Source organism: Bos mutus, chromosome 18, assembly GCF_027580195.1.
Source record: "Bos mutus isolate GX-2022 chromosome 18, NWIPB_WYAK_1.1, whole genome shotgun sequence".
NCBI lineage: Eukaryota > Metazoa > Chordata > Mammalia > Artiodactyla > Bovidae > Bos > Bos mutus.
In genome coordinates this window covers 53,121,544-53,134,618 of record NC_091634.1, presented here as the reverse complement: position 1 = coordinate 53,134,618, position 13,075 = coordinate 53,121,544, and the positions used below count along the sequence as shown (strand labels likewise).

Below are 13,075 nucleotides of genomic sequence, written 5' to 3'. Positions count from 1 at the left end.
AAGATCGGGTTATCACTGCCACTCTCCCATCTGCCTTCATCTCCAGTCATCCCCTCATCCCTTCTAAAACCCAAGTGCTTCTTTGGGAACCCAGAAAGAGAATAGCTGATCATCCTGCTTCAGTTCTAAAGAAGAGAGTGAGTCAAAACTGAAGGACCTTTAGGTCTATGATGCTTAGTTCTGCTAACTTGATGGTAGCCATTATTACAATTAGATCTTCAGACTTTCATAGCCAATTAAAAAATTGGGCGACAAGATTTGCATACTTCTACTATTTAGTTTATAGATTAAGATAATATTTACCTTTAAAAGTTAAAATTCATCCCTTCAAATGCTCCTAATGTGTTAGCTGTATTCTTTAATTTTGTTGGGACTTACAGCCAAAACATTGTCTGGAAAAACACATCCAATTGATAATAAAATATAGAAAAAATATACAGAAACTCACTTTCTAAGCAATTTTAAGAGAGTACAGCTCTTCAATAAGGTGATATATACTTGTTGATAACCCCTCACCTTGGGTGTTTCTGGTAATTATAAACTTGTTCATTGGTTGACTTTTTCTTACTGTAAGAAATAATGTATTATATGAAGAGATGATCTGCTTGCTTCTGAGATCTACCCTGTGGTGGTATTTGGCCTTTTGACACAATGGAGAAATGGGACACCTGTCCTTCAAAAGGGCAGCCCTCCAAATGATACTGTGGTCCAACCTTCTGGACTCTGAATATCTGGAAGACAGATAATCCACCTTATTTGTCTTAATGTTGGTATTTATCCCTTTCTACCTACTGTATTTCATACCATAAGTGATCAAATGATACTTTTAATGGGTTAATGGATGAATATATAGTGATTTAGAATAATAGACTTTCCCAGCTGTAAGAGACAGTATCCAATGCTAGAATCTCTTCCAAAACATTCCTGCTCAACAGTCATTTAAGTGCTACTTGAAAGTATCCAATGATCAGCAAATTATTTCACTCAGAAATAACTAGACCTTCCAAATGGTACCCTGAATTTCTTCCGGCTTTTCTAGTATTTGGACAATAACAAGATCATCAAGACCTTCCAAATGGTACCCTGAATTTCTTCCAGCTTTTCTAGTATTTGGACAATAACAAGATCATCAAGACCTTCCAAATGGTACCCTGAATTTCTTCCGGCTTTTCCAGTATTTGGACAATAACAAGATCATGCAAGTATTAATATTTGCACTGCAGCAATGTATAGCTCCCACCTGCACCACTGTAGGATCCCAACACACCTTCCTTCCTTAGCTTTTATTCTACTCAGTTCTAGAAGACCCCAGAGCAATGTGTGTGGTCCACCTCCTTAACGGTTCCTTCCTCCACATGTATGCCATCTCATGGAGTGTAGGGGTGCTTGGGAATCACAGGACTGCCAGAGCATCACACACAATCAGGATCTGAATCTCAGTATAGGCCTAGTCAAGACATTCTGCCTCTTGTCTCCAGACAGCTCCAACAGCAAGACCAAATACAAGTTACAGTGGAGCAAATCTCTTTTCTCATTCACTTACGCTATAGACACTCAGAAAGGGAGACATCTGTGCACATAATTACTAGATAAATCAAAAATGAAGGACTAAGTAAGAACCAAGGACTACTAATATGAAAACAGTAATCTAAGACTTGGTCATTCACAAAGTTGCTGAATCAGTGATTTCTGTTTCGCTGAGTGGGTGGTTTTCACATTGACTTACTCAAATCTTTAGGTGAATTTGGGCCATCCTCAGTTTTGTTTGAGGAATTTAAAATTGCTTTGTTGCCAAGTGGCAGTTCTCTTATTTATTCATTCAACAAACAGATTGAGTATCTACTGTGTCAGGCACTGTGCCATATAAATTCCAATCTGAAATACAAATTCATAGTGATTATAACCACCACAGGATTGAAAATGCATAACTTTTTATTTTTTTTAGAAAACAACTTGCTGTGTTTTAAAAAAAATCAGTAGCAAGAGGAAAATGTAAGACCCTGGCAGAAAAGACTATCCAGAGCTAGCAGCTCAATTTTTAATGGTTGGCACAGGAAATCCCCTGAAAGCAGATGTGGGCTCTGTAAACCCCTTAAGGGTTTACATGATAAAAAATAGGCTTTTGCTGAATATCACTTGATGGAGTCATTCATTATGATGTCTTTGGCTGACATGACAGAACCGAAACTCTATTTTATCAAACCTGGGATTGACACATGAGATGTATAAGACCATTTTATGTGCATTCTGCACCTATCAAATCTACAAAGCCTCTGGAGGTGAAATCCACTGCTGGGATAATCAGTCATGGTTAGGAACATGCCCAGAACCTTGCAGAAGCTCTCTGGATGTCGATGCTGACTCCAGGCCAAACATGAAACACAGGATATGGTTCCGAGCATTCAGGAACCAAGAGGGTAGACAGAATGAAGGCTGGAGGATGTATTATCAGTCAAGGATCTGTCCCTGTGTGGGTGGCACTGAGCATATGTTAATGAAACCTTGATTGACTAGAAGCTTTGAGTAACGAGGGTGTTGGGAGAAACCAAAGGAATTGTTTTCTGTTTCTCTCACTTGAGAATCCATAGAGTCTCTGGACTAAAGTCCTTTGAGTTCTTTCCAAGGAAGTTGGAACCCAGTGGGATACTGAAGATGCAAAAAGCAATTAAGTGATGTGCAGTATCCTGGGGAGAGTCCATCTGATGTTTCTGAACTAAGTGCGATTTCATCTGTTAGAAAGGCATGGTTTTCCACGCCCTAGCAAAGACGCCGCAAATCAACCACTATGCAGGCCCTTCATGCAAAATGGAGCAATTGAATTGTTTGACTAATTGAGCTATGCGTATGTGGATAGATGGTACAGTCTTAAGAGAGAGTAAGCAATGTACAATCTACTTTTTTTTTTTTTTTTAACCAGCATACTGCTGAAATAAAGCCATGCTCTTCTGTGGGCAAGCATAGGTTGCTAGAAGTAGATCCAGGCACTTCTGACTCTGGGAGGAACACAGCCCCCAAGATGACTGACCCCACACTACTACTGGTCATCACACACCCTCACACACGTGTACAAGCAGAGTCTGGCCACCAACTCTGAGAGGCCTGAAACTTATATGTAGACCAGTTTGCAAGTCTCTACAAAATGTGAATAATGTATCTAGGACCATTTACCCATGTCAGATGTGAGTGCATGGATCACTGACTCACCCCAGAACACTTACAAGAATAGCACAAATTCCATATTGAGTTTGTACCTATCTACATGAGTAGGACTGCTCTATATTTTACAGTAAGTTTAAATCTATCTACATTTTTATATTTTCCTGGGATCATGATACAGCTTAATTTGCTTCCTCACACATTTCTAGATGGTAAGAAATCTATGCCTTTTCCATCCCGGAGAACCACATTCAAAAGAAAGAAATAGAAAAACATAAAATCAGGGTCAGGAGGATTAAGCCCCTTAATTCACACGTGCCACGCTTCCCATTTCAGTTGCGGTTTTGTCTCCCAGCTAAAGTTTGTCTCTTCGTGACATTTGCATTAAGCCCAGAGGACATTTTGAGTGGAAACATGCTGAAAGCGTAATTGAAACGCTGAGTGGTGCCATTCATCTAATTTGCATTTTTCCCCCAGGTGGGGAGTTTTCACTTCCCCCTTTCTTCTCCTGGGGTGTTCACAGAGTATCACAAAGAATGATGTTGCACAATTGATTCCAATAAATCCGCATGTACAGTGTATTATATGTATAATTTTTTTCCCTGGTAGCTATTTTAAATGCCATAGTGATAAACTATGTAAGGAAGTTCTTTGTAGGTGCAGAATAGTACGGATAGCTCCTTTTTCCCCTCACATAGAGGTTTTCAATATTTGTTCACAAGTTTAATTGTTTATTATCATTTTTCCTTTCAATTATCCTCATGGTGTTATTCTGAGCTTAGGAGGTTGTCTATATAGAAACATCTATTTTTTACAAAACAGACATAAACCATTCCATTTCATCCTTAATATGTTCCTTGAACTCTGCACCCTGAAGCATGCACTGGTTTGGTCTCTGAGAATCACTGACGTCTTGATTGTGTCAACAAGGTTCATAATGTAAGACAATGATGCAGGGCTGGTGCTATCAATTGTGCCCTTTAATAGGAAATTTAAGGTGAAATTGCAGTCAATGGGGAAATGGGGTCTGTTTCCTTCAGGAGGAAGAAGAAACAAAGAGTGTGGTGCCCTATGTTTCTCTTGATTAAGTATTAAATTGCGATTGTTGGTTTGGTCTAGATTGTCCCTTCTCTGAGGTTTGTGTCCTTCTCAAGACCTCATTATTTATGTTATATATATTCTTATGTTATATATATTATACTATTTTATATAATATATTACATTATTATTGTTAGGTAGTGAGAACAGGAAACAGGAGTCCAAAATGGCAGCCCGTGAAAATAGAACAAAGGAAGGTAAGGACCTGAGTGAGGACCTCAGGTAGAACAAACAGCATCCTGGCCAGCCTAATTTACATAGGGCAGGCCCAGGGGAGGAACAAAGCATACAAAAAAAGGAGACAACCGGCCGGGGGTCTCTCTCCTGTGCACGCGGTATATTCACTCTTTCTCTCTCTCTTTCTCTTCTTTTCATGTCTTTGGGTTGTCATGCCCTCACTCTTGAGGGGAGAAGGCAATGGCACCCCACTCCAGTACTCTTGCCTGGAAAATCCCATGGGCGGAGGAGCCTGGTGGGCTGCAGTCCATGGGGTCGCTAAGAGTCAGATATAACTGAGCGACTTCACTTTCTCTCTTCACTTTCATGCCCTGGAGAAGGAAATGGCAACCCACTCCAGTGTTCTTGCCTGGAGAATCCCAGGGACGGGGGAGCCTGGTGGGCTGCCGTCTATGGGGTCGCACAGGGTCGGACACGACTAAAGTGACTTAGCAGAAGCAGCACCTCTTGAGGATGTATTTTCATGTTATTTTATAAATAAAACTGAGCTGTAACACAGAGCTGTAACACTGGTCTATCCAAGAGCTGTAACACGGTCTGTCTGAGAGCTGTGACACACCAAGGGCTTTCATGTCTGTGACTTCAAATTTTTTTTTTTTTTTAACTTTCTTAAGAACTTTATTCAGCAAAGAACACCCCAAATGATCTAAACAGCTCTACAAGTTCTCTATGGCTCTGTGTGTATACATATATTGATATAGATACTATACCAGCAATATAGCAATATTTCCTGAGTTACCTTTCTCCTTGTCTACTTGTATTTTAACCAAAGTTTACAGGGAAATAGCTGGAGCACTGTTACAAAAATCTTGTCTCCAATAACACATTAGCAGTTGAGGCTGGGAGGCAGTATTCTCTTCTCACTTTCTGAGGCTTTTAATATAATTATGCTGTGACTTCAAATTTTTATTGAGACGAGACAGAACCGAGGAGAATACACTCATCTGACATTATAATATATATAATATATTTTATATGGGTTATATATATTATATTATTATTTTATAAATATTATTTCAAATATCAGAAGCCCTCTAGAATATATAAGATAATCATATTGGGTTCATTTAGGATTTTCCATAAAATATTACAGAAAAAACATGAACAAACTTTTCAGCCAACCCCATATAATTATATCAGAGCCTTCCTAGATTACAAACCTGAGTATGGTGGACCTAAGCATGTATTTGTTTAAATGAGAGAAGAATTTAGCCCAAGCCAGCAGTTCTGGAGCATGGAACACATGTCATTAGTACATACAAGGACTGATGTATGTTTTTACTTGCCTCCTTAAATTTAATATTTTTAGAAAAATATGTTTGGCAGATTCATCATGTACTATAAAGATTATCTTTAAATAATTGTATAAATAAAAATGTGAGTCGATTAAAAGAAAAATATTAAGGGACTAGCAGACCAGGTATGAAAGCATGGCTAGATTGTGAATCTGGAAGCTGAGTGATTGAAGGAAAGAACACATTCGCTTAGGCAGATGACCTAGACTAACTGGCCTTAACCTCATTCAGACTCTCTAAGTCTCAGCTTCCTTAACCTCATTCAGACTCTCTAAGTCTCAGCTTCCAGAGGGAAAAAAAAGTATTCACCCCAGATAGATAATGTGAGGATTCATTGCGATCACGAATGTAAACATTTCAGCAGAGTGTCGTTCTTTTAGGAAAAAAGAATACCTTAGACAACTTTGTGGAGTCTGCTGTGGGCAGACACTGTAATTTCACTCCTTTGAAGTTGTTTTCCCTTCATGATCTCTCATGTGAGATAGGTAGAGCTTTGCCAAGAAAAGTGGGAGGATTCAAAAATGGGCAAGGTTGGATCAGAATCATCTGTCTCATTGCTTTAGCCTCAGCAGAAATATCTGTAGTAACCATCTCCATGGTAACCGCATGGGCTAGAGCACCAGTACCTGACTGGACAGAGGCAGAAGGACCCAGGAGGCAGTCAGAAAAGCAGCTAGAAGAAGGAAGCTGTGTAGAAAAGGAAACAGAACTCCTTCAATGCCCAGAATTACAGGAAAATTGATGATAGTAATTCTTATTCATGGAGCATCGTAATAGAGCACTGCCACCTGCTGAAACCCCTAGCACTCTCATGGACGTTGCTGCCCGCCATAACCCCCAACACTTTACCAGAAAACAGTTACCACAAGACCATTAAACAGTCACTCAGCCATTGGTCGGTGCAGCAGTGGACTCCTCCCCGTGAATAACTGTGCACAGCGGCCATTAGTAGGACATTCATCCAACAGTCCTCAGACTGGTGGTCCTCAGATGGAGAGCGAGGTCAGAGGCAGAACTGGCCTGGCCTGGGTGAGTTGGGGGCTCAGAACAAGTTGGGGACTGTGTCCTGTGGGCCTCCAGAGTCCTCACCAGGGCCGCCCACTGGCCAGGTCCTTGAGGTGGTGGTGACCCTCTCCCCGATCCCCACCTCAGTGATTTAATGGCAGCAGCCTCCAGGACTGGCCCCCACTGGGTGGCCTGAGGAGCTTGAGGCCAGCTGGGTCCTGGGCACCTGGCTCCCTCAGCAATGGTGGCTTGCGGGTCTGGGGACCTGGCCCTGAGGGAGCCACCAGTTCAGGGAGCTTCTTCAGCCAGGCCTGGGCGCTGGCAGGAAGACCCAGATGGGTGCTGGGCAAACACTGTGGGGCAGGGTAACCAGTGCCTGCAGGGACCCCCTCTTCTCAGCCAGGCCTGGACCTCCGAGAGTGAAAGTTGTGCTGAGGGACCTAGCCCGTACTTATCAGAACAGAGAATAGCATTTGTTTGGTGGGAGTTTAGAGGAATGTTGTTACCTGACCGTGACCTGACGGTTCAAGAACAAAGGATCTGACACCAAGAAGTTTGCAACAACCATCCATGCCCCTTCCTCACCTTTCCTATAAAAGGGCTTTGCAGAGAGCTTTTGGGCAGTTTGGGGTTTTTAAGGAAGGCATGATCCACCTGTCTCCTTGCAGGGCCCTGCAGGAAACCTTTCTCTGTTCTACACTGATATTTTGGTATTGTTTGGCCTCACAATACCAAGGCCAATACCAAGGAAGGTATTGTCAGGCACAAAAATTTGTGTTTCGGTAATAGCACCAGGGTCTGTCTGAATTGCTTTAAGTGTTATTATCTTGTTTAATGCTTATCAGAAGAATTGTAGTACCTATGAGGGGAGGTACTATTATTTGTTCTGTTACAGAGTCCAAGTTCAGTCTACTTACCACATGACAGCTCAGTAAGTCTACAGACACACTGTTCTGGCAAAAAATACGACTTTATTCAAAAAGCCTGCAGACAGACAATGACAGACTAATGTCTCAGAATAAAACCATCTTGTCTGGGTCTGGGTGCCAGGTTCTTCTATAGAATGGGGGGTTGGGGGACTGAGAAAGCAAACTAAAAAGGCATGTACCTTGCATATACCTCCTGGAATGGCGAGCCTGGGGAGGGGATGTGCTAATTTCTTACTTCCTATAGCCATCCGCAGATAGACAAGATCCTGCAAAAAGCATTTTGGTTTAACATTCAGGCAGAGGGGCAGTGTTCCCCATGGCAGGCCATTATGTATGGACAGTATCCTTTTAGTGAAGGAAAGCAACAAGAAGCAAAGGTTAAAGTAAAAGAAATGGAGCCATAATTGGCTTTCCCTGTAACAGTTCCACTTTATAGATGAAGACATTGAGGTTCAAGGGACAAGTCATTTGCCCACGATCTCAGGGCCACTACAAATGAACCAGGATTGGAAAGGGGCTTAGACGCCTACTCTTAAAACTGCCCCTTCACAAGACACAGGAATAAGAGTTACTGGCATGCTAGGTCCCCAACCCTGTCTCTGTGCCAGGAATCGCTGGGAAATGTGGAAACCTGGCATCTTGACAAGCAGTCCATTGTCCAGGGTCCTAGTGCTTGACCCTGGCTGCATTAGATTCATCTGGGAAATCTTAAAGAGATACCAGTGCCTGGACCCCAGTCCTGCTCTGCCATAACCTCGGTTGGGAGTTGGGGCAGGTAGTGCTTTTTTTTTTTTTTTTAATTCTCTAGAAAACCCCACTCCAGTACTCTTGCCTGGAAAATCCCATGGACGGAGGAGCAACTTCACTTTCACTTTTCACTTTCATGCATTGGAGAAGGCAATGGCACCCCACTCCAGTGTTCTTGCCTGGAGAATCCCAGGGACGGGGGAGCCTGGTGGGCTGCCGTCTATGGGGTTGCACAGAGTCAGACACGACTGAAGCGACTTAGCAGCAGCAGCAGCAGCAGATTATTCCCATAGCCTTGAAAAATGCCCCCAGTCTAAAGCACTCATTCCTGGACTGGTAAAAGATGTCTAAAATATACAAGACCCAATCATGCAACCCTAGTTACCTGATACCACAAGTTGGGAAGAGAGCGAGGATATATCGAGGGCCTATGATATGCCGGGTCCTAAATGCAGGTCTGTCTCTCAGGATGTCTTCACCTGGTGCCTCTGATGACCTGGAGGGGTTGGTTAGAGGCCTGAGGGGGTCAGGATGGGGCAGCAGCTCCTTTCCCACTCGTTAACCCATTTCTGGGAAATGGATATGCTGGGAGCTTGAAATGTAGATCCAGACTGATCAGCCTGAGAACAGGTGTCTGCCTTTTCTGAGTGTGTGGTCTTGAGCATGTCAGTCAGTCTCTGCAAGGCTCAGTCTTGCCTCCCATGCTATGGAAATGATGTGTGTAGACTGTGCATTCTCAGTGGGGCTCTATGTCACCAAAGGGGTGACACAGGTTCTTGGGAGAAAGACAAGCAATTGTACTTTGTGTGTGTGTGTAGAGTACAGATATACATGCGGTAAATAAACAGATATACAACAGCTCTATGACCCTGACAATGCATGAGAGTGGTGATGATTAGGCAACAATACCTAAAAACACTTCTGTTGTTGGGGGAGATAACAAAAATAAACCTGGGAAATGCTGCCGTAACTTAGAGTGGTTGTGAGACTGGAAGGAGAGACTGAATGTATAGTCCTTATAATAGAGCCCGCCACTCAGATGCCATCAATAAATGCTGTCATAACTGTCCTTTGTCAAAACTTCATTCAACACTCACACACAGATCCCAACCATACTTAGCAGCTATGCAAAGCTTTATAGGGATTCTGAGGGAAGAAAAGCCGCCACCCCTGACTTCACCAAAGAGCTAAGTGAAAGTTGAACAAAGTAGGCTAAATGCTGTCATGAATGGTTGTTCATAGAGCCTGGGGAAGTAAGGGGAGGCCGTGGCTGAGTCCTTCATTTCCTACCTGTCTCCACTGCTGGGCTCAACCTAGATGAGAAGTGACAAGGGACCCTCCGTCTCAGTTCCCAGCCTTGTCTGCAGTATCTTCTGCTCCCAGTGTGGAAGCAGGGAAGAGGTTCTCTTTGGGCATTAAAAGGCTTAGCACCTGCCTGGGACAGGGGAGGTGATTAAGGAACTCTTCACTGAGTGGAGTCCTTCGCATAGTCAAAGCCATGAGGCCACAAGAGGGTGCAGTGGGTGAGGCTCAGCACTCGTGGATCTGGGGTGCAGAGTGGTAAGTCATATTTAAGGGCCAAAGACAGCTCCAGCATTAAACTTCCCAGCCTACTCACACTTCTTCTGTTTCTGTTCATTTGTTTTGTTTTTGCCAGTGACCTTCAGTGACTGCAAGGGAAATGACAAGCTGCACTATGAGGTCTCAAGCCCATACTTCAGGGTAAACACCGACGGCAGCTTAGTCGCCCTGAGGAACATAACTGCAGTGGGCAAGACTCTATTCGTCCACGCCCGGACTCCCCATGCAGAAGACATGGCGGAACTCGTGATTGTTGGAGGGAAAGACATCCAGGGCTCCTTGCAGGTAATGTAGCCACTTAGGATAAGTTGGTCCAAGAAGGAACACTGAGACTTGTGTGTCTTGTGTGGAAAATGGGTCTTTGGCTTATTATTGGTCAAGAGTCTTTTCGTTGTTTGCAAATGATAGAAACCTAAGTCAAAAAGAAAAATAAAAAACAACAAAAAACAGCGTGGCTAGGGGAACTGATTGGGTCATGTGACAGAGACCTCAGGGATAGCTTTGCCTGCTAGCATGGCTGTGCATCCATGCCCAAATGATGACTTTTGCTTTGGTCCTTCTCCGTTTGTGATTCCACTTTTCTTCCACTGACTTCGCTTGTAGACAGTCACAGCCCTTCCTGCTTCCTGGTGTGGTCTCAGCAGCTTCACGTCATCTTCCCAGTCTGAAGTCATCTCAAAGAGCATCCCTTCCTTTACTGCCACCCCAAGCTTGAAATCAAGTCTCACTGGCTCTCCTCAGAGCACGCTCCCATCCCTGATTCAGTTTCTGTGACAATTGGATCCTGACGCTCTAGTTGGCTAAGCCTGAGGCACATGCCTTGTCCTGAAATCAGGATGAGTTCAGCCCCACCTAAAATACAAAGGCTGAGAGTGAAAGAGTTTGTTACTCAAATAAGGATGCTGTCATCTGAGAAAGGGAAATGGAGGTTGTGCAGGTGAGAACCACAGTCGCACACTAGAGTTGTATGTGAGGCAACCGTGGCGTATGGTGCTGCTCCTTTGCCATGCTCTGGTGTCCACTCCCTTCTACATGCACCTGGATGAAGATCTCTGCCCCCACACATGTGACTTTAGGAATGCCACAAACTGCTCTTCAGGCTTCCTGATTGTGTCATCCAGGGACACTTGGTTACTATGGATTTACTTACTTCTTCACCAGGAGCCCAGAGACTCTGTGGCTTTCTCAATTACAGAAAGGGAAGACGCACAGCAAGACCCTGGCAGAATAATTACAATAATAATGGTGTGTCCCCAGCTTGGTGCGACTGGACTAGCCTTTTCTCCTACCTGCTGCTGGCCTGCTCTTACCCACTTTATCAAAGCCTGTGATTCCCACTGCTTTTCTCCATCTGTCACACTCCCCGTAACCCTGCTTCATCTGTTAATTTTGTTCACTGGTGGAGTGAACACCAGTCCCACGGCTGGGGAGCAGAGACAGTACAAATGGCATCGTGAGTGCCGCTCTCCTGCCAACGCTGTCTGTGTGATCTTGAAAGAGTCACGTAACTTCCTTACCTGCAGATAAGAGGGGTTAAACCGTCTGCAACAGCAAGTAAGTGGCATGTGTGCTGCCCTACTCCACAATGATATACGTTGCAGACATTGCTAATCACCCTGCTTGACCTGAGTATCACTCTCAAGACAGTGCTTCTGAAAGCTACTATCCATTGATCACTTAGAGATGTTTCTAGGGCTGGAGTATATTTGCTGTCCCTGGACTGGAAAAACTGCATAATTCCTCTTCGTATCTGTGAATCTGTGAGTTAAGCGTAGGTAGAAAGCTAAACGTGAATCCACAGCATGCCACTGATGTTCTCAAAACAAAACAGGATCTTGGTGAACACATACCAGCGTGGAAACCCACTGGCACCACAAAAGAGAGTTTATCTCTCACTTAACCACGGTCATTTTCACAGCAGCTCACTAACTCATGATATAAATGACTTCCGCATGCCTAGCAACACAGCTGCCAGGATGTGCAGTACAAAATGCTTCTTGGGAACAAGTAAATGGTACAGAGATTCACAGAAGGGGGTTTTGCATGTGGGATAGAATGAAGTTAGATGAACATTGTTCATTGTGATTGAGAGTTCATCTCTAAATCTAGAAAAAGACAGTGTCATATTTAGCTCCAAGCAGAGCAGACAGGATTTGAGACATTTCCTAGGACAAAACTTCACCTTGCTGGGCTTGGAGTCCTGGGATTATTACCAAGAGACTCAGCCATGAAGAGCTGGTCACTTGAGTCCCAGAAAGATCCCCTCTAGAAGCCCAGCTCCTTGGAGCCCTGGCCATCTCCTATTTGTCTCTGTCTGAACACACTGTCCACAAAGCTTGGTTGCTATTGTTTGCTTCTTGTAAAATACGGGGGAGGCTGCTGTGCCATTCAGTTTGCCAACTCCAGCAGAATAGGCATTTATCTCCCACCTTCAGTAATTTTATGAAATTTGAAAATCAGCCTTGTGAAGTTGCCCAGATATATCCATAATATAAAGGTTCAAAAAAAAAAAAAAAAAAAAGAAAAACGTAAGAGATAAGGCTAGGAAAATAAAATAGCTAGCCATAGAATCTTTCTAAGGAAAGCACAGTCCTTAATAAATACCCAGTTAGTATTTTTGAAGCCCTACTGTGTGTGGTGCAGCAGGCCAGCTAGAGAAGGAAAGCAATGAGTTCAGGAGTCAGCCCAGCTCCTGCCTGGGGAGAGAAAGGGACCGTGTGTGTTAATTAAGTACCAACAGGGAGGTGATGGTGATGGCTGCTCTGTGCCTTTAGAGAAGGGGGAGGAGGGCTGTGAGGCCAGCCAGTGCTTGCTTGGTGCTCACTGCATGCTGGCTGCTGCCCTCATGGGCCACAGATGCTGATTCATCTAATCCCCCCACCACCTTGGAGGCCCATGCTACTGGCCTCATTTTCCAGGCTGGGGTAACTGAGGCACAAAGAGATGAGTGAGAACTTGTACTGCTTAGCGGGACTGTCATGAGTATGTGCGTCTCAGGGTCTGCTTTAATGTGCTATTTCTAACCCT

General features: G+C 43.8%; 1 protein-coding gene across 2 annotated transcripts in view; it reads left to right on the top strand.

The window, feature by feature from the left end:
* The window catches only part of CDH13 (cadherin 13), a 1,011,871-nt gene that overhangs the window by 367,386 nt on the left and 631,410 nt on the right, over nt 1-13,075 (top strand). For both annotated transcript variants that reach the window (XM_070388650.1, XM_070388651.1), the window contains one exon: nt 10,125-10,333. In XM_070388650.1, the coding sequence (XP_070244751.1) occupies nt 10,125-10,333 (209 nt within the window). The remainder of the gene's footprint in view (nt 1-10,124; nt 10,334-13,075) is intronic.